The sequence below is a fragment of the Carassius gibelio genome, chromosome A11, assembly GCF_023724105.1.
Source record: "Carassius gibelio isolate Cgi1373 ecotype wild population from Czech Republic chromosome A11, carGib1.2-hapl.c, whole genome shotgun sequence".
Taxonomy (NCBI): Eukaryota; Metazoa; Chordata; class Actinopteri; order Cypriniformes; family Cyprinidae; genus Carassius; species Carassius gibelio.
This window is the reverse complement of record NC_068381.1, coordinates 10,163,978-10,191,144: the sequence shown is the minus strand read 5'-3', so window position 1 is coordinate 10,191,144 and position 27,167 is coordinate 10,163,978. Positions and strand designations below refer to the sequence as shown.

The window sequence follows — 27,167 nt, the reverse complement described above, 5'->3', positions numbered from 1 at the left end:
AGAAATAATGGTCAAATAATATATAATCTCTAAATGTCCTCCATTAAAGAAGGAATGACAATCTCACTGACACTTTAACAACAGTAGTTTATATTAAACTTACACTAACTAAACTTACAAAAAATTACAATTCTGACAGCACTAACTGTAATATTACTTCACCAGTTCTAGGCAAACATCACATGGTGCTACTTCACTGGTCAGGCTATGAAGCATTTACATTCTACTCCGATCAAGAATAACATTGAGTATTCCTTCAGAACACTTATTGCAACCAGCAAACATTTTTATGATGCAACATTTCTAAAACTTAACCATTTCTCAAGGAGAGGAAGAAACGCAACACTGTGGTATTGAGATTTACTTGATTTACTTAAAATAAACTGTTAAAATAAATTTCGCTGCTTCAGAAAAATGACCTTAAGCATTGTTCAGTTCCCCAATTAGCATAATACCATGTCAAATTATAACTTAAAAGGTGAAGCATTAAGAGCTTTAAATCCTTTTAAAAAATGTTTTGAAATCAATAATAAATGCAACACCTTTTAAAATTAAAATTTGATTCATTTAAAGCCAACTTTAAAAACAAAACTTGAACATTTCCACTACACTAAACCCATTAGCTTTATTAATCAGACGAATGTTTGCATTACAGCTTTGGCTACTCAAAGACTTTCATATGGGAGAAATGAACCAAAACATGGAGGGAACTGGGCAGAAATTGCTCTCAGAGCACAGAGCATGGATAATTGTCCATCTTTAGCAAGTTATTAGGGGCTTCTCCAGAAGTGCAATTGTAACTACAGATGAGTGTGCAGTAAGCTAAAGTAATTAAAATGGTTATTAAATGGTATTAGCCAAGCTTGATTATGATTACTTAAGCTGTGTAATCTAGGTAAAACCCTTTCCCTGCTCACAGCGTTTGTTACCTTTAGCAGGCACTAAGTGAAAAAACACTGTGCTGCTCTATGGTTTTAAGAGACAAAAGACACAAAAAGTCCTCCAATTCTACTGTGAGTGATTTGCCAAGGATAAATAGGCAATGCAGCAAGAAATTTTTCTGCAGTCATACTGAAAAAAATGAACATACACCAAGGTATATCCCCACAAATTTCAATGACGTGCCTGTGGTGAACAGAGGGAATGTGTAGTCAAATTGGTAACACTGCATGGTTAATGAAAGTGACTGACTGCATGCAACCTGTTGAGACCACAAAATGCTACAGTAGACTGGGGACGAGGTTAGTCAAACCAACACATGAGCAAAAACAGGCAGCCAAGGCCACGTTTGCACTCATGAAAAACTTGATCTGGAAGGCAGAATGGGTCTCCAGCCAGGTATTGGGGGCGGATGACACATAATCTGTCCACTCCACTGCATATCTGGATTTCCAACTGCTGTTGGATCCACCAGTGCAGCACAGCACAGACCAACATCTAACAAAGCTCTCTGTACATAGAGAGACTGGTAGAGCTCTAGCAGTGAATTTCAGCATTAATAAAAAATGAAAGTGTAGTGCTTCTGTAGATCTGTGCTCCTCTTCCCAGGGGTGGAGGGCGGGGGTTTGAAAAACTCTGAACCAGTGCAGCATTCCCATATTCACCCATATCTAGTGAGGAGCTCTTTAAAAATTCATTAATTTACAGCAAAAATAGATTAAAGCACCCAGCTGAGCAAAACTCGAAATTTGGCTCCTGAATACCATTAATAATAAAATAGCTCCCAAAAGCCCCAGGGAAACTGTGTTGGCTTCAGCTCACCTTGTAACACCTTGTGAAAAGCTCTTTTTTTTCTTTTCTTTTTTTGTAAGCGCTAAATTATTTTAATTGTCATTCATGAGAATTAATATGTTTAAAATTTTTCCTGCTATTCAACATCAATACATTTTCAAATCTGATCATAGCCTGAAACTGCAACACTAGCAACCAGTGGCCCAAAAATGCCTGGAACTGCAGTTACTGTAATTGCTCTGGTCAGTTCTAAATGAGGTTCACTTAAGTGCAATTATCCCCCAGTGATCTTTCACATAAAGAGACTTTTTAAACATGAAAAAGTGGGCTCACACAATATGACTGCAAATAAGATTCAAATTGGAATCTGAGATAAATGTCTTCATAGCTCATCTGCATTCTAGCAATGAACGGCTTTGCTAATGATGCATCTTTTCTGACTTTTACGACTAGCAAAGCAAAGCAAAGCTCTATATAGTTTCTTACCACAACAAGAGCCTCGGATTGGAAGGCGTTGTTGCAACAGCCTTAAATGGACAATGAAAATAGACACAGACCAAAATGGTTGACCAGTTGTCCAAGAACAGATTAATTTCGTACAACTGACAAGTAAAACGTAATTGGTGACAAAAGATACAAAACTTCTTAAAGCACACTTTAGCATCCTGAGCATGAGTTTTGCTTTTGCAGGCCAAAAGACCTTATGGTAAAACCCTTTCAGAATCTTGGTCTCTTAATTCATTATTTACACTGATAGACTAAAAGATCAATCTTGAGTAATCTTATTTTTTTTCAATTGACATTCAACATGAAAATCGATTGAAATTGAGATATCAAAACGTTAAGTAGTCTTTCAATCTCAGACTATGTTCTATCACATCCCTGATATAAAAGGAAAAGAGAATATCCTGAAAAAGTACAGTAATATTAATGATGGCAGCTTGTCTGAACTAACACTTCTTACCAAAATGTTAATGATTCTGCATTTGACTAAAAAACATGAATTAATAATTAAATACCAGCATTGCAAGAGTGCTATGTTCTTTAAGTCATAGCAATTTCTAGGACTAACAAGAACCAACATGCAATACTGACAATCACTGAGGGCTGCAGAAAGTAAACAAGAAAGTACAAAGCACAGAAAAGTAACAAAAAGCATTTTAATCCAGATATTTAATGTCATCACCAGGGGGAGCGTAGGAGCAATCAAACAAGTGGTTACCTGATGGGCAGTTTCTGAGCAGGGGAAGCCATGCATTTAGCTTGCCTGGACCCCATTTACGAACAGGAGTCTGATAACTTCATCTCACGGACAGCCATTTAAATAATCACTTCAACATGGGGGGAAATTAAAAGCCTCGACAGGGCTGGGCAAAGGGCCACCACTGCATTCCAGATGAGATATTGGTATGCGAAAGGTGAGGGGCTGTCTCTTCTTTGCTCACGTCAAGACTGCTCAATCTGCACAGGCCTTGCTGCTAATTCAAAGTCATTACAGGAATTTCAACACCACAAACTAAAATCTGTCTGATTGTGAAAATTTTATGGAGAAAATGGCAAGCAAACCACTTGTTGCAACCAGACAGAAAAAGATAGAATTTGATACACTGGTTTCACACAACACAAATGTAAAAGAACAGATGTTTTTGCAGCACAGCTGGAGAAAGGCTTAACTTTTCTAAATGTGGGACAAAATCTCATCAACCAATTCAGCAGAGGGGAAAAAATAAAAAAATGCTAATGCCTCAGAAAACACTGTAAATAGTGTAATGGTAAAGACAACTCATTACACTGAACACCGTATAGCTCCCATGTATAAAAATTAATAACACAGTCACCAAAGATCTAAAGCTCCATACAATGCCCTATTTGGCATGTAGCCTATGGCGCCTTTAGTGATGATAAAGTAGGTGGAATGCATAAAGCCAGCAGTTTCCAGGTGAGTTTACACATAGCGGCAGGATGCCCACTGATGCCTGAGGGCAAGACGGAGACAAGTCTGTATGCAATACTGCAGCGAAGGCCTCGTCAGATCCTGACATGGGAACAGTTATGGTACGCTACAACAGATGCCATGCTCATGTTCTTTAACAGCTCCCATTCCAGACTATTTAGCTAATCACTAATGAACAACATACAGAACAAGAAGAAAAATAAAAGACACTTCAGGGGTAATACCTTTGCTTAAGACAGCATTTAAAACTGAAGTAAAAAACAAAACAAAAAAAAATTGCATTTCATGTCCTCCTCATATATGCATGAACATATTGGAAAAAAAATATTAGAAAATAGTAATGATGTGAACCATATTATTTTTTTTTTTAAATCAACATATTTTAAACATACTAATATTTCAGGTGCTTTATTTTTTTCTTTATATAATTGAAATGATTCAAACTAAACAGGTATTACCTGGTAATACATTTATAGGTTTTTCCTGTATTCTTAAAATCATCTTTCACCTTGTTAGTGTTTTCTAATATCTATGTACCATATTTCATAAAATGGGCCTACGTTCATCTAACAAATGCTAATGAAATCATATATACTGCTATTCTGCCATTTTACATCAACACAAATGTACAGAACATTACATAGATCAAAATGTACAGCATAAGTTTCATGACTCATATTATCTTTTATACAAATGTTCTTAATGCAATAATTGTAAATACTAAAAGGCAGCAGTTTCAGCACAAAAACCACCAGGCATGTTCTGACAGGCAACTGATGGTTCAATCATTTTCTGCGTTCTGTGGGCTGACAACCCAAAGACAAACAAGTCTGGTGCTAACGTGAATCTTTCACACTATTGTACTGCTACACTGACTGGGTGGGGAAAATATGTCCCGGGTAGTTCACATATGTCCATCATTCAATATTTTAAGCATGCTAGTACATAATTCAACAGTCTCTCCATTCGTACTTTACTCTCTAAGTGAATGAGGAGGGGGGAAAATATCATAACTCGTTAAATGCTGTTGCTCAATCCTCATCAGGCCAATACAAATGTAACATGCATGCAAAAATATGCAGAAAAGCTGTCATTGCCAACATAGGACAAGACACAACAGTCAAAACAATTGTCTTTTCATGCACTGGTCAATTTTGAGATATTAGATTTTTATTGCTTCTATAACATGTCTTCTTTCATACAAGGTGAAAAAAATCACCCAAAATTATATATATTTTTTCTTTCTTTCTTTTGCATCTGTAGAATTTAATTACAATACATATCTTTTACCAGACTGTTTATAACATTTTAATACTGTGGTCAGTATTATCTGATTTATGAAGTGATCAAGATACCAAAAAAAAAAAAAAAAAAAAAAAATCGCTCTATAAATTTGAACTCTAATTCTTCAACAAAACGATACAAGAATTAAATTATGCAACTACGCAAATAAGTGCACATTTAATTATATTACACCTCATTTGCACAAAAACTGGAATACAAAACAATTGCCAAATTGTATATTAATCAACTGGGGAAGTATAGTGATATCCAGTTACCATATTTGCCTGTGGTGTGTGTCTTGCCTTAATGTAAAATTATAAACTTTACGTTAGACATCGCGATATAAACAACAAGATCTCATTCAGAGCACAATATGAAAGCAGAGGTCTGTTCTTGCAGCAGCTAAAGGGGAACATCCAAATAACTGACACACAGTGCGTCACATTCCAGCAGCTAAACAGACGGGGGACTAGTCTTGCATTGACTAGATAATATGACAGTCTGTCTATATATGATATGAATACAATCTTCCAAATATTGCTCAATGTATGATCAGAACTATTATTATAACCTGTCATCAAATTTACTTATAGGGCTAATTCATCCAGCATATGCAGACAGAGAGGTAAATAACTCATGCACAACTCCATAAAGTCACACTAAAAAAAACCTGAGGATATATGCATCTTAATGGCACCACAACATGGCCAGGATTTGTATTTAAAATGACACGCAGCTGCCGCACGTCTGTTTCCAAAATATTAATAGATACGGCCTCCACCTCCAACTACTGTTAGTTGACAGGACCAAAAGTTGCTCGTTTGGCAGTTCCCTTCCAGCTCGGCTTACTGACCGAGTTTCAAACACAAATATTGCAAGTCAAATAGCAGGCGAGCTAAAGTAAAGCTGGCGGCTAATTAGCAGCTCACTCTCGTTGCCTGTTTGACAAAAAAAAAACGTATTGGCGGCTACTGGGCTAGCTGCTTGCTAACTAAACTTGTTCTGCTGTGACAGTGGAGCATGCAGTGTCCCCACCTGCCCCCGACCAACGGCGGCAGCGGCATACCACTTGAGGCCTGAACGTCCGTCCTTCCGCTCTGCTCAGAACTTAAGCACCACATAACTAATATTTAAAGCCGTCCATTTTTCGCGGGCCCTGACTTCAACTTCGCAAGCTCCATGTCGCGAGCTTGTAACGTTCACCCGCACTCACCCGGGCTCGTGTCCGCTCCTGGAGGCCAGTGCAGGTCTGTCAAAGTTAGCCGTCCCCTCCCCTTCCTTTTTTCGATAACAGCTCCCTCTCTCTCCCCGAAACAAGCCTCTGCTCTCCGTGTTTATCGTGGGTTTGAGACCCGCAATCCCTTTACCGGTTTGTCCGTGGCGTCTCCTAGCTTCTCCGCCTCTCTCTCGCTCTTTTCGTTTTTCTCTCTGAATAGCTAACATCCGGGGACTGCGCGGATCAAAAATCCGGAACTACTTTTGGACATTAGCCGGAGAACGGCCCACTGTACCAAGCTGCGACAGGCTTTGCAGCCGGAAAGTAGTGCCTTTAGTGTACAAGCATTATCATGAAATTCATAAATGGCTTTTCTTCAGCACAACCATACCATCTGATAAAAAAAACAATTTCGAAAATTAAATGTAGGGTCTAATCGATTTAATTATAAATCCTTTGTCGAAAGAGTAGCTGTATATCCGAATATACATTTAAAAGTTTTAAAAGGAAGATGGTTTTATGCTGTTAATATTTTTTCTCTGGTTTTAAATTAGGCAATTAATGGATGTTGAGCTGTCATAGTGGATTGTGACTTCGTGCGTAATCTTCGAACTATTTTGAATATTAATCAGTATTTAAAATAGTAATTGCCTATTTGGTTAATAAGAAACATTATTACTGCTGATAACGGTGCAGTTCTTAAAGCTTTTGGCACTTGGATAACTATAAATATAGGCCTACTAATATAATTTTTCCTAATAAAAGATGTGGACAGCATCCCAAAAGTATTTAATAAAATAATAATAGTAATAATAATAAATTATATAAAGACGTTTCCCCACTGTGCTCTGTTTGTCTGGAGGAAGAAAAAAAATAACTCATTTGTTTTACTTTTGTGGTACACCCACTGATCTATAATAGAGAAGTACATAGCCATATTCAGAGAATAGTCATAATATAGATCAGTGGGTGCACCACGTGTTTAAGGTTTCAAATAACGTCACATTTATTTTATTTTATTTATTTATTTAAATTATTATTGTTATATTAATAGTTGCAAATCTTAAAATAATGAGTATTTATTCATTTGTAGGATGAGTAAATGTTTCATTTACAATGCGAAGTTTTCAAGACCCAGTCCTAAATGTTTACAAAATTATTTGCAGCTTTTAAACTGAGAAACGCTTTTCCTTTTGTATAGCTTAGACAATGCGGCCCCCCTGTGAAACTGAATGTGAATTACATATTTTACAAATATTTTGCAGTTCATTCCTCCTTCAAATCCTACATTTGAAATGTATTTGATATGTTGGATGGATGATTATGCCACTGTTTACTGACCACTCTCCTTCTATTATCTCTGTTTTCTTGTGTACTTTCTTTTGTCTTTCATACCACTGTGATCCATGTTGCCCATAAAAACAGAATCACAGTCATCTGAAAACCTTTATTTTGGAATTTTCTGAACGAGCCTATCAAAACATACGAAGCTGCGCATGCGCACATCAACCATAACAAGTTGCGGGAACTGCTCCTACTGATCTGTCAGACCCTAAGACCAAGTTTAAAAGGTTCATTCGCTAGTGAATTATATTCTTTAGCGGTTTATTTGTGAGTGAGCAAACAGGTAAACCCTTGATTATCGTATTATGTTAATTTATCCATATCAACGCGATAATAAGACACTTAACTTTAAATTCCTGTTAGAACTTCGTCAAATATTCATCTGACCTTAACTGACTAACTAACAGTGTTTTGCATTAGCATGTAATGTCATAATACTTAAATATCAGTCTGATCTTCTTGAGCTCATGTTTAATTCCAAATGGTCATCCATAAACACATGCAAATTAGTAACACTTTAATAACTAAAACTTTATTCTTTTAGGTTTACAATGGCCCACGCTGAGCCTTTGGCCTCAAAGGCAGTGGATGGAGGACTGTCTGAGGAGTTTTCGGTCCCCTCTCATGCAGAGGAGGTCAAGAAACTCATGGCAGATTTTGCTGAACATCACGGATCGGCCGGGCGCAGAGTAGTCCTCATCACCTCTGGAGGAACTAAAGTACCCCTGGAATCCCGGACAGTACGGTTCCTGGACAACTTCAGCAGTGGTCGGCGAGGGGCCTCTTCTGCAGAGTATTTTCTGGACTCAGGCTATGCAGTGATCTTTCTGCACAGGCATCGTTCTCTCTACCCATACACTCGTCTGTACACAGGGGTCAATTTACTGGATAGCTTACGATCAGAGAGTGTAGAGGAAGATGCTGGTCAGATCCTAGTGGATCAGAACGCGCTTCCAAACATTGCAAAGGTTTTAAAGCGCTATCAGGAGGTGAAAGCAGCAGGATTACTGCTGCCGGTGGAATTCAACACCTTGTCGGAGTACCTCCATCTACTCAAGGCTGCAGCTCAAGCATTAAGCTCCATAGGTGAACAAAGCCACTTTTTGATTACTTGAGGCTGAGTACATTTGTTGTGGGATTACTAGTTTCATTTCTGTTTTTCCCTCCTAGGGTCCAAGGCTATGTTTTATTTGGCTGCTGCTGTTTCTGATTTCTACATCCCAGCATATGAAATGCCAGAACACAAAATCCAGTCCTCTAACGGGCCGCTTCAGGTGTTGTGTAATAAATACAAATATTAATTAAGTCTTCTAGGCCAGGGGTTTTCAATCTCTTAGATTGCCACAGACCCCCAAATAATATGATCATCCTCATGCAAGGGACCCTAATCCTAAAATCAAATTTGAAAAAGCAGCTGCATATTTTCATGGATAAAGACCAAATTCATGTGAAAAATGTATATCATAAATTATTTTAATATTTATATTATGTTACATTAATGTTTTTCTACTCACTAAAGAACTGTGCTGTTTGATCTATTATTTATCAAATTTTCATTATTTTAGATTTAAAATGTCTATATAGATATAATATTTTATTTTACACCCCTCTGCTAGACTACATTTAGTTAATCTAGGCTCCAAACAACATATAACATGTGCTTGTTTAATGTTATTTAGATAAGTATGAAGATGGTTCCCAAGATGCTGTCCCCACTGGTGAAGGACTGGGCACCTAAGGCATTCGTCATCTCTTTCAAGCTGGAAACGGACCCCTCCATCCTTCTGGAGCGAGCACGGCGTGCCTTAGAAACATACAACCACCAGGCAGTGGTTGCCAATGTTCTCGACACACGCCGTGGTTATGTGGTTGTTGTCACCAAAGACGCGCAACAAGAGCTAGTCCTCACAGATGAGGAAGTGCAAAAAGAGGTAGAGATTGAGGAGAGGATTGTCAGTAATCTGACTGCAGCACACAGTAAATTTATGTCTCGGGTATGAAAACTGTGCTTTGATTTTGTAGCATGTACTGTAGGTACTGCAAGTACTCAAGGCAGATCCGGGATCAGTTTTTGTTGTATTGTAATAATTCTGGTTCAGATTTGAATAGAGAAACTGTTCCTGGAAAGTTGACTTCTGTTTGTGTCGTTCCAATTGACATCTGCAAGTTCAGAAACTCCTCGGTTGTGAAAATCATTTTTTTTTTTTTTTTTTTTTTTGTATAGATCTAATCATTTCCTTTATATCAGTTTCCTCTGTGTAGAAAGATCTTATTTCATCTACTTTCTTTGGATTTTAATCAGTTAAAATCAAATATGCTTCAGCAATGAATATATAAATGTTCCCTTTGCTTAGTATTTTTGCTTAGTAAGTTCATCTGAAAGAAATCACATGCTTTAACAGCTGATGTGAATTAAAATTTAAATATTGCATAATGTACGTGTAATGTATAAAAAATAAACTTGCTGCAATAAACATTAAATGTGTTAATGCTTTTGAGGTTTAACATTTTTATTATGCTGATAGTTTTGAAATGCACATATTACCCAAAATAACTAATAAATAGCAATTTACTGTGATCGGAACTTGGTGTTATTTTATTTGCTGTTTGAGCAGTTGCTCAAAGCATGTCAAATCCATCTGTTAATATCTGTGGTAGTGCGTATAAACATTGCATAAACACCAGAAAAGTCCATATTAATATCTCATTCAAGTTTGCGTGAGTATCATTCAGTAGATTTATGACTTGAGTTTGATGCTCCTCTTGACTCCAGCATGAATACCAGACCATTATCCACTGTATCTTGCCTGATGATCAGTGTAATAGTCTTTTTTAGCTATATAAAGAACAGACCAGTGAATGTCGTGGTGGACCTTTTGGGAAAGGGTTGGAGAGATGATCATATCTGGTGGTTTTAACCTTTTTAGATCTTACAGGATTAGATCACAGGATTTAGGCCTAGTGTCTGAGGATCTCGGAGGTTGAGGAGCCTGTAACAATAATAAAACAGCGATACAGATTCCTCAGCCATGTAAGTGAGTAGACTATACAGTAGATGGCGGTCATACTCCAAGGAGTGAACGGCCATTGAACGAGAAGAAGCAGCGCATGCGCCGTCGCTCTCTCTCGTTCTCTCGCCAGTGTCGTCACTGACTGAGCGCCACCAGACGTGGAAGAACACTGTTGAAGCGCTTCGTCTTTATTATTTTAAAAAGATCAGTTAAGACAAAAAAAAATCGGTAAGACTATGCAAAGTACATCAATTCACACAATGTATTTCTTCTATCCATACACAATACTGTCGACATTTGCAAAAATGCAATTGTTTTATAAGTTTAATGGAGGTCAGGGTGATTGTGCGCTGTAATCAAAAGACACAACTTAGTTTGGTTTAAATGGGTAAAGCGGAGCTAGCCAGACATCCTTTCCTTCTCGTGCAACGGTTATGTTGCTTTCTTATTTCTGAGAAGTGCTATGCTGAGAGACTGAGAGAGTTGCAGGGAGCTTTGTTTGTGTTGTAGACGGAATCAGCGCAGACGGCGCCATTTTGTAATCTCGTTGCTGCTGAGGTTTGAATGGCCGATGACGCCATGCCATGGATGTTATTGTTAAACTCACATTTAACTAGTTGAATTTTATTGACGACTTGACATGCCTGTTTGTTTCTATGGTTATGATTCGCATTTTTATTTCAGTGGTTGGTTGATCCTGATAAAGCGAACAAACTATTTGACACACAATTTGTCATGTGTCGCGATGTTGTATTAAGTTTGTAGCCACTTTGGCATAAATATGGTGACATTGGAGCGGTTGGCTGTGGAAGTCGTGTGAAAAGTGAAAAGATTTTCACACAAGTGCGATTAACAGCTTTAAACCTTGACACTTTTTATTTTTAGTAGTAGTTACTATCTGTTTTACGTGCGTTCAGGTTTATGTTCAAATGGTTACTGCTTGTGTGACCTTGGTTTCTTGGTTTCCACTTTTGGGTTAACTGGTAGAATGTAGGAGATTGTCACATTTTAGTCTGAATACACTTTTATGTAAGAACTAACCTAGTTTTTGTGGTTTCTGGTGGTAGGTGATCAAATACTTAACTCCCGTTTAAACTGTATAAATGAAAATGGTCATTTTCTGACCTAAAGAGATTAAACATTTGTAATCTTCAAAACAAATGAAACCTAAATTAATTCAGTTTATCATATAAAGTGAAAATGTCTCTTCAGAAGATCTGAAGTAAACCACTAAATTCCTGTTTTACTCTTGGTTTATCTCTTTTTGTACGTATCATGGATCATGTATGTTTCACATTCTTTGTACAGTGATACAGAAGAAAGGTTTCTAAAATTGTACAGTTGTGTTGTTTTTAGTGTCACACTGGCTTTTTTCTTTTCTGTTTTGTATGTTTGCACTTGCAGGTCACCAATTTGCAGGTCAGAAATGCACGAGTTAGTTTGAGACCAGCTAGATGCTGTTAGAGATGCTCTCTAATTGTGTTTCTTACAATTTGCTCACAACTTACCAACATTATCAGATGTTATTTTCACTCCATGTAAGGTTACAGTCTGTTTATGAAGCTCAATATGCTTTGACATCTGCCCCCCCCCCCCTTTTTATATGAAAATGTTCAAATGCTCCTGTGTTTTGATGTGTTGCTGTTAAGTTTGAATTTTTGCTGGGGTTCTTGAAATACATGACATGCATGCGTTTTAAGTTCAGTTCTTATGTGTATGGCTTTTGCGAAGCAGCTGGCCAACATCTGATGTGCACAAGTGGTGATTACATTTTTAGTTTTGCTGTACAAGTATATGTTATAATAAAAGGGCTGGAAGTGGCTGGCACTGAATAGTTTTCTTGGAGTCACTCATGGCTATGCTTGCTCTAATGCTGTTTATGTATATTTCCCTCCGTTATTTTTTTTATTACAGTCAAGATTTGATTTTAAATGATTGCCGTCAGGATTGGCTTGGGTATCCTGTGCATCTTGTAAAGAAGCAGCACTTTTAAGACAGGTAAGCATCTGAGGGATCTTGATCAACTAAACTTAGAGATATTTGGTCAACTACTTTTTTAGTTTAGTTTTAGTTTATACTTTTTTAGTTTAAAAAAGAATAAGAAATGCATTCATGTAGAATCTAGAAATGTTGCTTTGTTTTTTTTTAAATGTTATTGCAATATGCGTTCTGTGTGAATGGTTGATTTTGTTAAATGCTATCAGAGTTTTGGGGGATACCAAGAAAATTGCTGCAAAACTTTGTTTTAGGTTGTTACTGTCTACAGTACAATGTTATAATGCATATTTAGGGTTCTCATAGTTGTTGAAAGAGAATTTGAAAAATTTCGAGAATTTCAAAATTGCGATTCCTGAGTCTGGAAGAGTCTAAATTAAAATCTTAAAGTCAAGCAATACAAGTTTTTTTTCTGGCTCTGCTCAAGTCCTTATTAATAATTTGTCAGCTAAGATGTAAATTGCTTTTGGTGAGTGTAGTCTCCGTTTTTATTCAAATTTTTAAAAAGTATTTAAAAAAAAAAATCTTATCTGTTAATCACAGGTGACTATAAAAGTCATGGAAGTCCATGGTTCAAAAGGTTTTGGAACTCTGTGTTCAGTAAATCATTAAGCCAGAGACGCTGTAGAATTGGCTGCACCAGTGGTTTTTAATCCTGGTTCTGAGGACCCACAGCACTGCATATTTTGTATGTATCATTTATTTAAAATACCAGATTTAGATTATCAGCTCATTAGGAGTTGAGGATATGAACTGAATATGTCAGATAATATAAAAACTTGCAGTTCTGTAAGTCTCCAGGATAAGAATTGAACCGAATCTTTTGAAACCAATTTAACCAATATTTGCTTAATTAAAAAGACCAAACCGTATTAGAGGTCTCGACTTTGTTACATTTGAAGATTGTGAGTTGAGTTGTCAGTTAAACTCAGGAAATTGGCATGTTTAACAGTGTTTTATGTAGTATGAATTGTTTCAAGATTGTTTAAAACTTTGAAAATTGCAGTTGCTTTATACGTTTTGTTCAGATCCATTAGTTAGATTTCATACTAAACTGCTGTTGCATGCTATGAAATGAAGTATTGTAGTGTGCTTTGGCTACAACTACAAAGCCTCTAAACAATGTGATGAGCTAAGAATTTGGGATTCTTACTGGATTTGTAGTGTTCAAATTCAAGTGCTTTTTATTCTGCTATAATGTGTTTTCTGTCATAATCTTTGGTCTTGCTTTTGATTGTCGTCGTCTTGTAGTTTATATACTGGTTTTCTGTTGTATTTTTGCCTTTTACCATAGCCTGACAGTCATTGCCTTCTTTCATCTACAGGTGTTTGTTGTTGCACCTCAGCATGGCTGTGGTCATCCGTTTGCAAGGTCTCCCCATTGTGGCTGGGACTATGGACATACGCCATTTCTTCTCTGGATTGACCATACCGGATGGTGGTGTGCATATTGTAGGGGGTGAACACGGTGAGGCTTTTATCGTGTTCGCCACAGATGAAGATGCAAGGCTTGGGATGATGCGCACAGGGGGGTCAATCAAAGGTTCCAAGGTTTCTCTTTTGCTGAGTAGCAAAACCGAAATGCAAAATATGATTGAGCTCAGCCGTAGACGCTTTGAAACTGGCAGTGCAGAGGTTGCCGCCGGAAATGGCAGTAGGCCGAGTCCACAGGTTAGTACTGGTGGAAGTGGAAGAGGCAACATGCCAACCACAGCACAAGGTTTTAGTAGCACAACTTCAACTACAGCCACCACAGCTTCGTCAACACATGAGCCTGTAAGCAACAAGACTGTCCCTACCTTTTCAACCACTACAATGGGCAACATGCCCCCAAACTTTAATAATTTCAGCAGCCCAAGTCTTAGTTTGGGATCCACAATGACCACGGCAATGTCATCGTTGAACTCTGTACCTCCCCCAATACCTCCTTTACCCACCATGCCATCTCTTCCACCCATGCCCCCCATACCAGTATCCACACTGCCACCAGTACCAGCTGTTAATCCGCTAACATCAGTGCCTCCAGTCCCTCCCATTGCACACATGTCGCACCTACCAGGGCTTCCACCATTTAACCCCGGTATCCCTCCCCCTGTTGGCCCTGTCACTGGTGGTTTAGCCTCTGGTCCACTGTCTCTAGGAAATCCCAATCCAATATTCCTGAATCCCTTAAACCCTCTAAACCCCCTGAACCTCCAGTCTCATATGAAATCATCCGTGGCAAACCCAGATGAGTTTTACATTCATCTACACAGCCTTCCTTTTTCAGTCACTGAAAGTGAAGTTAGAGATTTTTTCCTGGGACTTGGGGTTGAGTCAGTTCGTTTGCTCAAAGACCACCTGGGTAGAAACAACGGCAGGGCATTGGTTAAGTTCTTCTCACCCCAAGATTCTTTTGAGGCTCTGAAAAGAAATGCAGGAATGATAGGCCAAAGATATGTTGAGGTTTCTCCAGCTACAGAGCAGCAGTGGAGAGAGAGTGCTGGACACTCTAAAGCAGGTAGTGAGTCCGAACATAACCGTCATCCTCGCAGAAACACCAATTCACCATCACCCTCTGGCCGTGAGCGAGCCAGGTCCCGATCTCCCCACAAACAAGAATTCTGTGTGTATTTGAAAGGACTCCCATATGAAGCAGAAAACAAGCAGATTTTTGAGTTTTTCAAAAATCTTGACATTGTTGAAGATAGCATTTACATTGCATATGGACTCAATGGCAGGGCAACTGGTGAGGGATTTTTGGAGTTTAGGAATGAAACTCACTACAAAGCTGCTCTCGGATGCCATATGCAGTACATGGGTAGTCGTTTCATACAGGTGCATCCAATCACAAAGAAAAATATGTATGAAAAGATAGATGCCATTCGCAAACGAATGCAGGGTTCCAATCAGAAGAATAGCTCGGGTGAAGGAGGAAAGAGTGCCAAGAATTGTGCTCACATAACCAATATTCCTTATAACGTGGCAAAAAAAGATGTCCGTCTGTTTCTTGATGGGATTCAGTTGTTTGAGGAAAGCCTTAAAGTGTTAGTTGACGCAAATGGTAATGGTCTTGGCCAGGCTATTGTGCAGTTTAAGTCTGATGAGGACGCACTTAAAGCAGAAAGACTACATAGGCAGAAATTGAATGGCAGGGATGCTTTCGTTCATTTGGTAACATTTGAGCAGATGAAAGAAGTTGAGAGAAATCCTCCTCCCCAGGCAAAAAGAGGCCAGAAATCCCAAGGAAATTCCCATGCTCATGCCCATGCTCATGCCCATGCACACACTCAGCCCCAGGTCCAAGTTCCCCAAGCACCTCATGCTTTTCCAGGAATGACAGGCGATGAGTTCAGTTTTCTGAGAAATGCTGTAGGGACCCTTGGCAATGGCCCCCATTTTGTCAACCCATTCATTGCTCCTGGTAATGGACTGGCAGGTCCACCACCTTTACCGCCACTTGGGGCTGCTTTGGGTGACATCTCTCTTGGCGTTCCCCCACCAATGATTGGGGGACCTCTGTCCGGTCCTATTTTAGAGCACCCTGGTTTCAGACCTGACAACAACAGTGCACCACCTGGCTTTGTAGGTGCATTAGATCCCTTAAGGGGGCTACCACCGTTTGATAATGGATCTTCTCATAAGGCAATCAGCCAAAATTGTGGAGGTAGCCAAGCTCAGCGGCCAGCTTCTGAGAGTTTAAGAGGACCATCCAACAGTGGTCCAGGTAATACGCGGCCCACAATTGTCAAAATTCAAAACATGCCCTTTACAGTGACCGTTGACGAGATAATTGATTTCTTCTATGGCTATCAAGTGTTGCCTGGTTCTGTATGCTTGCAATTCAATGAGAAAGGTTTGCCCACTGGGGAAGCGATGGTAGCTTTTGACTCTCAGGATGAAGCAATGGCTGCTGTTATGGACCTGAATGATAGGCCCATTGGAGCAAGAAAAGTTAAGATTGCTTTGGGATGAAAGGAACATCTTTGTCATTGCAAGTGTCTGAACTTTTGACATGGTTTTCTGAAAGAAAGAAAAAAAACTTTTCTGGTTGTTTTTATGTACAGAAGAAACTGACAGGTATTAAGATTTTTTCCTGTACACATTATTTATCCAAGATTGTAGTTTAATGAAGCATGAAATAATTGAGGAAAGAAAATGTTTATTTTAAATTCCTCTAAACAGCATTGTTTAAAACTTCCAGGCAATTATGTGTTAGTTCTCATCTGCAGATCTGAAAAAGGGGCATCTTTATGGTATGTTCAATACCAGAGCCTAATATCTGTGATGGAGGTTAGTTGGCAAATACATTTCACTCCCAGAATTCCTCATTGTTTTGTATCTCTGCTCAAGTTTTATACATCTGTATTTGATCCATGGTGCATCTACACATTTCCTTCTGAGGTAAAATCAGTGCTGCTGTGCATTGTGTGCTAAATTCATGCCTACAGTTACAATGTTTGCTTTCTGCTGCAAGTTTTTCTGTCAATAAAATGCAAATGTCTGTCTTTATCAGTATCTGTTGCTGTCACATTGAATTGCTTTGAAAAGCCCGATGTCAGACCAATTCTGTAAATGCTAAGCGGGGATGTGAAGCAAATGCAGCATTGTAATTTGTATATGAAAGCATTTTACTCTTACTCGCTTAGATACTCTTCTCTTGTTGCTGTGGTGTTTGATGATAGCTTCTTTCCTAGGTTTTCTTTTTTGTTTTTGGAAGTGTTGCGAAAATGGATCAGTGATGTTTATTAGTTTTTGACATGCCAGCACTTTTTTTTTCTTGTAAATACTTTCTAGTTGAACTATTGTCAATAAAATGCCATTCCTGAAATAATGACACTTAAAAGGTATTCTGTTTTCTCCTGTCCTCTTCTTTTTTCTCCCTTTCTCAGGTTCAGAAATGAACAATAAAATGTTTTGCGGTGACTTCCTTGTTTCACATATCGACCTGTTTATATTTTAAATATTTTTTCATCAGATGTGTTATTGTAGAGATGGGACTCTAGCTATAATATATTGCTTGTTGCTTTAGACTGTCTTTATCATTAACCTTTTACCACAATGCATTTAAATATTTTTTTTTCTCTTGTTTTTTTTTTATATACCAGACGTAAGAAGGCACTCTTTAAATGTTTCATTTTCTGCCATCACAGAAAAGCATCTCCGGTAAAAGCATCATACTGTCAAAGGGGTTCTTGGTTTTTAGAATGGAAACTGTTTTGTTCAGTTGAGTCATGATGTTAAATTATTGGTAGTTACTTTAGTTAATACTGTTGAAATGCACAGCATCGATTTAGTCTTAAGCCTAAAGTACAGTGAAGGGATCACAAATTCATTTAAATTCTGTGACAGTTGTGCCACAGATGGTTTTTTAAGAATGCGTTGTCTCCATATGTAAAGAAAGTGGAAGACTTTGTTTTGAACTTTGCTTTGATATTATACAAGATGATAAACAATTCTCACACAAACTGCACTTATGGGATGTGCATGAAATGTTTCATTGTTTTGGTTGTGGATTATGATGGCAATTGTCTCCATAAAATGCTGCATAAAAGCTTTTCTAAAGATTTTTCAAGTAGCACATGGTTGTGATTTCTTTCTTCAAACCTGGTTTTCAAAGAGTTCTACACCTTCTCAGTGCATTTCTATCAAAGAAGGTGAGGTGTGATTGCTCTCAAATGCTGTTCCTTGATGCTTTGAATTTGCTTGTGATGGGCCAAGCAAAAAAGTTTAGAAGCACAAAAGTTCAGAATTATTTTTGCAGGTTGTTTTTATTTGTTGATCTTTTGCACCTTTTAAATTAATGATGAGTTGACTATATTTCTGCCCATATTGCACTCTCACACGGTTCTCCAGCTTTGTGGACTGCATATTTTACTTTGCCTTTTTGACACTGAGCCTTGGTTCCTGATTAACATGTTAATGTTCAGGTAAGTGCTAATCATAGATATTAGTGCTGCTATGAACTTACTGTGAGCATTGTATTGTCTACAAGATTTAATAGTGTTTGCTTTTCAGCATTTCAAAGGAAGAATGCATTATGTGGCGGAAAAAACTTGAAATGTTTTGCTGTATGTGAATGGTCATTCTTGTTCTGAGAAATAAAATGCTGCTATGCATTGTCACATTTTGGAAAGATTAGAGCTGATACTAATATGTTTTCAAGAAACATGATTTTGTTTATGTATGCTGTTGAAAAGCTGTTTTCACAAGCTGTGTTATCAGTTATAATATTGCTTTATGGAGATTGAATTAGTGAGACTGATGTTAAGGAGTAAAGCTTTTAAAAAACATTACAACGTATCTACAGTTTGTTTTGATTGCACTGTAAGAAGGAACCGATGCCTCCAATGTGTCCCTCTGAAAGAATATCCACCAAATAAGGTGCAACAGAGTAATGTACTATTTGCTCACTTTTTGCATATGATTGGTCCCACTTGTGGAATCTGAGTTATTATGGAGCCATAGCGGTCAAGGAAGTACGCTCCTCCTCCTCTTCTTCTTCTTTTTTTTTAACCCAGTTGCTAAGAGAGGTTGCGCTTAAACCAGTCGATGCTCGTTACTGTGCTGTGGCACTACAGACGCTGGTAGAATATAACATATAAAGCTTCTGAAGGATCACTGCATTGTTTGGTGAGCTCTTGCAGTAAGCAATTAATTACTCGGCTGTTATTAACGCTGAAACGCTATTATTTTAAAGATTGATTTGGGAGTAGTGTCTATACGTGTGTTTTAAAATTGTAAAGTGTGAGGAGTACAAGTTTATGGGCTCGGTTAAAATTAGTTGTTTTGTCGTGTATGTGATGAGTCAGTCTACGTTGGTTTCATGCACAGTCCTTGGTACTACAGGCTGGAGTGGTGATTGACAGGCATTTGGCCAATCGCAGCGTTGTATAGCTGGCTTTCTGTCCAATAGCGTTGCACGTCTGGAGAGGAACTGAATGGCACCGCCCTGCTCATTGTATATTACAAGAACGTGTTAGGGCGGAGACGGTGGTGGTAGGCAGTTTCGGGATAGAGAATCTCAGAGCATAGTTTCTACAGTTTGAAAACTGTTAAGGGTATGATATTTTTGATTTCATTGTCGCATTTGTCAGCTCATTTTATATCAGCTGATTGCCTGTTTTAGATTGGCTGTTCGCCATTAAGCAGTGCACAAAATGGTTTTTAACAGCGTAATAATACATTTAAGGCGTGACTGTCGAAAAATCTCAAATACTGACATGTAACGCCAGGCCAAGATACGAGAGTTACCTCACATTTCTTTTAAAACGCATAGTTTTGTGAAATGGAGCATGTATGATTCGTATGTTATATATACTTATGTTTTGCAATTATAACAATTATATCCCTATTTCATTCATCAAATATTAAAATGTTCTCACGTTTTTACGCTTCAGTGATTCGAGAAAAAAAAGTTTATACGATCTTGTATCTGTCTTAGTTTTCAGATGGCAGCTCATTGTGTGTCGAAGGTCGAGCTCTCCATCTCTTGCAGTAATCTCTTGGATAAAGATGTTGGATCAAAATCTGATCCACTCTGTGTTCTGCTGCAAAGCATCGGGGATGACAAATGGACAGAGGTAGGCATCTTAGGTGTAACAAAAAAATATATAATATTCTTAAATAAAAATGACACTCGGTATCACTGCAGCAGTTTTTATTGGGGGGGTGTTGATTGTCACAGCTTCCTAGAGTTGCACAACAAAGTCACTGCTTATTGAAACCGTTATTAACAGTAACTGATGTGATTTATACTATAATCATTGGTGATTAAAGGACTATTAAATGATTTTATATATGTGTGTGTGTGTGTGTGTGTTTTATTTATATATATTTTGACGCATATATATATATATATATATATATATATATATATATATATATATATATATATATATATATATATGCGTCAAAATATACATATATACATATAATCACACATACATATACATATATCCTTATTGCTTTATGTATGTAATCATTGCAGGTAGAACGCACAGAGAGAGTGAAGAATTGCCAGGACCCTGAGTTCTCCACAAAACTGCACATTGACTACTACTTTGAGAAGGTGCAGAAATTAAAGTTTGGCATCTATGATATTGACAACAAGTCTGTTAACCTCAGTGATGATGACTTCCTGGGAGGCTTTGAATGCACCCTTGGCCAGGTATGTATTGTGAGAAGTATTACAATAAAAAGCACATATCCTTATGTGATCTCTGCTCTGTGGTAGTTGCCTCGGTGCAGTGCTAAAATTAGTGACAATGTACTTCATTAAAATGTATAATACATGTTTAATGGTGTATTAGTGTTAAATATAAACTCTAATTCATGGCTTTGTTTATGCATCAAACTTGACAACAGATTGTGTCAAGTAGGAAGATTACCAATCCCCTTCAGCTCAAGGCAGGAAAACCAGCTGGGAAAGGCACAATAACAGTACGTGTTCATAAACACTCTTACTGATATTTCTAATATGGGGATAGTGATATTTGAACATGGGAATAATCACATGAGAGTTTCACTACTTTCCTAATGAATGTTTTACAGGCCTCATAATTTAGTTAATTTGTAGGAAAATTTAAGGTCTTCACAAAAGTATGATTAATTTGCATATGGAACAGTTTTTAGTAAACCACAAAAAGCCCTCTGTTTGAACAAAATAACATTTGCATTTGTGAATTTATGCTAAATTTGTCATTATTGTATACTATTCATTAGCTATAATGGTATATGGTTATAGTGCATCTCTTGCCATGCTTTTACAACAGTTCTGCCAGTTAAATTAGTTTTTACATTTAGCAATGGTTTCTTTTTTTCTCATCAGGTCACAGCTGATGAGGTGAAGGACAACAGGGCTATTGTGTTGGAAGTGGAGGCCAAAAACCTGGATAAAAAGGTTGACATACAGCTTGTTGTTATCCATTGTAGGGATTATTTTTTTAATTGTTACTGCTGGCTTACCACACAAAAGTTATTGCCATATTCAGGGTTAAAGAAGTTATGATACTAACTCTTATTGTTCACAACTTCTTTCAGGATATGTTTGGGAAGTCGGATCCATTCTTGGAGTTTTTCAAGCAAGACGAAGATGGGAAATGGCAGCTAATTCACAGGACAGAGGTTTTACCCAGTTTCATCCACTCAGAGAACCAAATGTTTTTTTTTTGTTTTTTTTTTTGTCAATGTAAAATAATTAATCAATTGTTGTGTTTATTTTTTGCTAATGGTTGTTTTTTTACTTATTTTTTTTTTTGTCATTAATAGGTCATCAAGAACAATTTGAATCCATCTTGGAAAAAGTTTACTGTCTCCTTGCATACATTCTGCAGTGGTGATCTGAATAAACCAATCAAGGTATCAAGGGCATTTAGTGCTCACTCAGATGTGCATTTGTCATAGTATCTTAATTTAACTATTTCACTATGCAAGAAAAAAAAAACAGAAGAATGAGTGTCCAAGAAATTGGTGCTTTTGACTCTTAGTTATATACACTCATCAAAACTTATCAAACATGAACACTTGTCTTTTCACACAAAAAACAAACTTTAATTTTCGCCACATAGCATTCAAAAGTTTGGGGTGGGTGACATTTGTTCGATTTTGAAAGAAGCCGTTGCTCAGCAATTTATCAACAATTTATCTGATCAAACATAGTAAAAACAGTAAAATTGTGTGTATTATTACAACTTAAAGTAACTGTTTTATGTTTTAACTGTAGCAAAGTAAAAGTCTTCACTGTTACTTTTGATCAATTTATTGCACCCTTATTAAAAATCTTAACCTCAAACTTAAAAGTAGTGTGCAAAACGTAAGTGACAACTTCTGTAGGAAGCTGTTAGATCAGATGGAAGGACACATGGTATCATATGTCTTTCTGTTTTAAGGGGCCAAAGACCCCATCGGCCTGCACTTTCAGTTGTCCTAGTCCTTAGACTAAATCTTTGTCTAATTGCAAGGTAACTTAAGGATGAAGACACAAGCTCAGACATGATAGGAGAGTTCACCTGCACCACCGCTAAACTAATGTAGGCTAAAGACAATGTGGTGAGAAGGATGCATGTCTGTTAATCTTCCCTAAACATCTTTCTTTCTCTTTCTGTCTGTGTGTCTGTCTGTCCGTGGCTTTTTGTTTTAGGTTCATTGTTCTGATTATGATAGTGATGGCTCTCATGATCTTATTGGTGTGTTTCAAACTAATGTGTCAGATCTGCAGAAAGCACCGGTAAGAGTGAACCTTCACTACTCCAGGCTTTTTTGTTTTCCTTAAGTTAAAAGTAGAACATTTCCTTTCTTCATTTACCTTTCATTCTATTCACTTCCATAATTTCTAGGAGTTTCATTGTAGGGCCTATAAAAAAAAGTTTTACATTTTATAGGTTGAGTTTGACTGCATTCACCCAGAGAAGCAAAAGAAGAAAAAGAGTTATAAGAACTCTGGGGTCGTCAGGATTAAGGATTGCAAGGTTTGAACAGCCTTCATCTGTTACGTTTGAAAACATACTAAGCAGTGTTGCAGTATGTCTTATAGGTGCAGAATTGCTTAGAATCATTTTGCGATAATTATATGAAATAATCTCCATACTGTCTTTCAGCTTGAGGCACAGTATTCATTTCTGGATTATGTGATGGGAGGTTGCCAAATTAACTTCACGGTAAGATTGGTCATGGCCTGATAGCGGCTGATGTAATGAATGGGTGTAATGCATAACATTTAAATTTAGGTTGTAAATTTTAGGCTGCATGGTTTAAACTCTAAAACAAAGGTGAATATTGTTCGGCTTTAGGTGGGCATTGACTTCACTGGCTCTAATGGAGACCCCCGCTCCCCTGACTCTCTGCACTATCTCAGTCCTAATGGCCTGAACCAGTATCTGTCAGCCATCTGGTCCGTTGGCCAGGTAGTCCAAGACTACGACACGTAAGAGAGCAATTTTTGTGCATTGACTTTCCACCAGCTGTTTAAAACCATTCAGTGTTGCTACAAACTACCATATGTTCACTTATTAAAGGGGATTATTTGCTATTATGCTCTTTTACAAATCTTGATTTTGTTTTGGGGGTGTACTAGAAAAGGCTCTCATACTAGGTTGTTCGAGAACAACTTTATTTTTCAAATATTTTACATTATTGCAATACCTCTCTCCCCAGTCAGGCATGAATGGCTTGAATAGTTCCTATATCAAATGAAGGCTGCCTTCTGGAATACGAGATGTGCTGTGATTGGTTAGCTGGGCCAGTGTGTGTCGTGATTGGTTAGCTGGGCCAGTGTGTTTTGTAATTGACAGGACTCTGCACCTAGCCGGGAAATGTCCTGCCTCTTACCAAAGCTGCCTGCTGCGAGCTTCAGTTTGAAAATTGCGATTTAAATTTGATTTAAACCCGGATGATTGTAACCACTCTAAGCTTGTCTGTCTTGGGAACACTAGAGCATCTCCGATATAGTGATAAAACTCGTTGTCTTCTCTAGTGCAGCTTAAACAGGTCTCGCCCCATTCGTCGTTCCCGGAAAATATGCGTTGTAATCCAAACGAGTCGCTCGTTTTTAGTTTTTAAAAAGTGATTTCTGTTAAATAAAATATCTCCTTTTGCATTGGACTTTGAGCTATGTAACTTTGCAGATCTTATGCACATCACAGACTTACTAAATTTGAAAAAGTGAAAAAGCATAATAGCGCCCTTTTAAGCAGTACATTGAAATAATTGTTATAGGGAAAGTGTAGAAATAAAATTTTTTGAAAAAAAAAAAATATATATACATATATATATATAATAAATGTAATATAATATAGTAAATGTACCTTTTATTCAGCAGGAATGCTGAACAAATCAGAAATTATTTCTATTTGAAGTAATTATGGTTCTTTTGAACTTACTGTTCATCAAAGAATCCTGAAAAATGTATCAGTTTCCAAAAAAATAATGCTGTTTTCAGCAGTTAATAAAAATAAATGTTTCTTGAGCTGGAGTAATGGATGCTGAAAATCACAGGAATTACATTTGAAAATATATTAAAATAGAAAAAGTTATTTTAAAATATAACAATATGTAGTAATGCTATTGTTTTTACTGTTTTCTTTTTATTAAAAGAAGTCCAGCCTTGGTGAGTATAGAGATGTTTTTGAACATGAAAGTCTTTTTATCTGCAATCAATTTTTTTCTGTCTCCCTTTGTAGTGATAAACTTTTCCCAGCATTTGGATTTGGTGCTCAAGTGCCTCCAGACTTCAAGGTTAGACATTGCAGGTGTCCTTGATACTTTATTCATTATTAGTTGTAATAATTGAATTCAACCAAAGTGCTTCTTTGCAATTTCTTAGGTATCCCATGAGTTCCCATTGAACTTCAACCCCAGTAGCCCATATTGCCAAGGTAATTGTCATAGTGTTTGAAAATTTGTAATTGAAATTGAAGTTAAAACACATTTTAAGATGTTTGTCACATGGCCGACGTTTTACACTGTGCAGGAGTGCAAGGCATTGTGGATGCCTACCGCATGGTTTTGCCTCAAGTTCGTCTTTATGGACCCACCAACTTTTCGCCCTTAATAAATCATGTGGCCCGAATTGCAGCTGGAGCTGCCCAGCAACCAAATGCAGCGGTACGTGCCTGTAGTAAGCAGTGAAATGCATTTTTTGGTAGTGCATTCACAGGATGTGGTTTGATGGGTACTCGTGCATATTTGATCTGTGGTGTGCCATGGCATTTTCAGTCCATTAGCACTACATATGTTGTTCTCTCTCTCAAATAGCAATACTTTGTGCTGTTGATCATCACTGATGGAGAGATCACCGATCTCGACCAGACCAGACAGTCCATCGTGAACAGCTCCAAGCTGCCCATGTCCATCATCATCGTGGGTGTGGGTGAGGCAGACTTTAAGGCCATGGAGTTTCTGGATGGGGACAATGGAGTCCTTAAATCTGTGACTGGAGAACCAGCGGTCAGAGATATTGTGCAGTTTGTGCCCTTCAAGCAGTTTGACAATGTATGAGCCTCTTAAAAACATAATTTGAATGACATCTTGTTTTCTGTAATTACTTTACTGTCTATAATTATGCCATTTCTTATTTCTTTTTAGGCTCCTAAAGAAGCGCTGGCTCAGAGTGTTCTAGCAGAGGTGCCGAATCAGCTGGTGTCTTACTTCAAAATGAGAAATGTGCCTCCTGTCAATGCCCCTTCACCGACCAAGTAGACAGAAGTGTGTGCTGGAGACTGAATTGTAGGGGTCTAAAAGAAATAGGAGGTAGTTAGAATTAGAATGAATCACCACTAGAGGGAACCAAAGCTCTGTTAAAGCAACCACTGTGGGAGTGTTTAACTCAGATGGAGACCACTTATCTTCACTTGTATTTTCATGTTTTATTATGCAAACAGCTGTCATTTTCAGTTCTTCATATTTTTCTTTTTCATTCTTTTACAACTGGGGAAGAGTTCATATAAATGTTCCTTTTTTTATATAGATCTGCATTATATTTTTGTATTATTGTTTATGGATGCAGATGCCTTGATTTTCTTAAGCCAATATTTGAAATCACTTTTAGGTCTCACGCTGCTTTTTGATGCAGATTTATGCAATAGCAATCAGGAATGCTGATTTATAAAATTCCCTGCACTTTCTGCTGTATAGTAGTTATTAGAGAAAAGCGAATGACTCAAACTCATCCAAGCACTATGCTGAAATAAAAATCATGCTGAAATATTAAAGATGGGTAGTAGCTAGAACCTAACCAAAGAAATGACTGCATGTTATTCACTAGCAAGCCAAAGCTGTCAAAAGCCAGATTATTTGAGAATTATTTTGCCATTGTTTTGACCAAGATATATTAAGGATCACTTAAAATGCATATAGACTATTTAGTTTGAATTTGAGTAGAATGGAATTTAGAAGTACTGGTTTACTGGTACAAAGACTTTACATAGACGTTGGGACCATAACAATGCCTTATCATTTTGCCTTATTTAAAATAATGTTGTGTTTGAAGATTTTGTGCTTTTGTGTCAAATATTGATTGAAAGATTGAGTTAGGATGACATGTAGTGCTTTTAATTTGATTAATCTAACACGAATGTTTGCACCAAACAGTAAAGTTAATCTGCACTTCTCTACTAGATCTAATGGATATATTCATATATACCCATAATAGAAGCAACACGCTCGTTTTTCCACACATTATTATATGCTACATGTGAATAGCCTCTTATGTCACTGTTATCTGGTTTGAAGAATCTTTTTAAACTTATGATTTACAGGACAATGGGATTGTAAACCTATTATGGCTGTTTTTTGCCCCTCATTATATTTCCTAATCATGGAATAAGATGTTTACACACAACAACATGTTCAGTTCTTCAGAAGCCACTGTTATACTGATTTTTATATCTGTTGAGAAGAAATGCTGAATAAAATTGCCTTAACACACATAAAACACTTGTTGTTGTTTTTAATGTGTATATAATGTCTGCAACAAAGAAAGGCGCATTATCATTTAATTTATCCAATTCCCACTTACCTTTTTATTATTTGGAGTTTTCATAGAATTGAAATGCAGATCTGAGTACAGCTGTATACTCATATTACGCCCTTGTTTCACTTCAGTTCAACTGTTAACTTAAATTATCATAGGTAAATATTACAACTCCTCTTCTGC

The 27,167-nt window shown here is 37.3% G+C and overlaps 3 protein-coding genes across 9 annotated transcripts in view; 2 read left to right on the top strand and 1 right to left on the bottom strand.

The window, feature by feature from the left end:
* The window catches only part of LOC128022284 (forkhead box protein J3), a 91,985-nt gene extending 85,544 nt beyond the window's left edge, over window positions 1–6,441 (bottom strand). The window contains exon 1 of the mRNA XM_052609659.1: window positions 6,183–6,441. The gene's annotated coding sequence lies outside the window, so the exon portion shown is untranslated. The remainder of the gene's footprint in view (window positions 1–6,182) is intronic.
* Window positions 6,442–7,665: 1,224 nt separating this feature from the next.
* LOC128022283 (phosphopantothenate--cysteine ligase) lies at window positions 7,666–10,107 on the top strand. Its single transcript, XM_052609658.1, has 4 exons — window positions 7,666–7,812; window positions 8,074–8,615; window positions 8,700–8,803; window positions 9,209–10,107. The coding sequence occupies exons 2-4, from the start codon at window positions 8,081–8,083 to the stop codon at window positions 9,527–9,529; spliced, it is 960 nt and encodes a 319-aa protein (XP_052465618.1). The 5' UTR covers window positions 7,666–7,812; window positions 8,074–8,080; the 3' UTR covers window positions 9,530–10,107.
* Window positions 10,108–10,515: 408 nt separating this feature from the next.
* LOC128022281 (copine-1) lies at window positions 10,516–26,945 on the top strand. 7 transcript variants are annotated; one of them, XM_052609654.1, is made up of 17 exons: window positions 10,624–10,768; window positions 12,455–12,538; window positions 19,959–20,097; window positions 20,505–20,684; window positions 20,882–20,956; window positions 21,345–21,416; window positions 21,557–21,640; window positions 21,785–21,874; window positions 22,656–22,742; window positions 22,897–22,983; window positions 23,113–23,172; window positions 23,305–23,438; window positions 24,694–24,748; window positions 24,837–24,888; window positions 24,984–25,117; window positions 25,268–25,504; window positions 25,598–26,945. In XM_052609654.1, exons 3-17 carry the CDS (start codon window positions 19,966–19,968, stop codon window positions 25,709–25,711), a joined length of 1,593 nt encoding a protein of 530 aa, XP_052465614.1. In that variant the 5' UTR covers window positions 10,624–10,768; window positions 12,455–12,538; window positions 19,959–19,965; the 3' UTR covers window positions 25,712–26,945. The 7 variants fall into 7 exon arrangements, with proteins under 7 accessions (XP_052465610.1, XP_052465612.1, XP_052465614.1 ...); XM_052609652.1 differs by lacking the exon at window positions 12,455–12,538 and having other exon boundaries at window positions 10,605–10,768; XM_052609657.1 differs by lacking the exons at window positions 10,624–10,768; window positions 12,455–12,538 and adding an exon at window positions 13,982–14,003.
* Window positions 26,946–27,167: the final 222 nt, after the last annotated feature.

Bases quoted from the DNA above. Each gene is read 5' to 3' on its own strand.
- LOC128022283 (XM_052609658.1), top strand. From the start codon at position 8,081: ATGGCCCACGCTGAGCCTTTGGCCTCAAAGGCAGTGGATGGAGGACTG. The intron at 8,616-8,699 runs GTGAACAAAGCC...TTTCCCTCCTAG, and splicing joins TCAAGCATTAAGCTCCATAG to GGTCCAAGGCTATGTTTTAT. The intron at 8,804-9,208 runs GTGTTGTGTAAT...AATGTTATTTAG, and splicing joins CCTCTAACGGGCCGCTTCAG to ATAAGTATGAAGATGGTTCC.
- LOC128022281 (XM_052609650.1), top strand. From the start codon at position 13,883: ATGGCTGTGGTCATCCGTTTGCAAGGTCTCCCCATTGTGGCTGGGACT.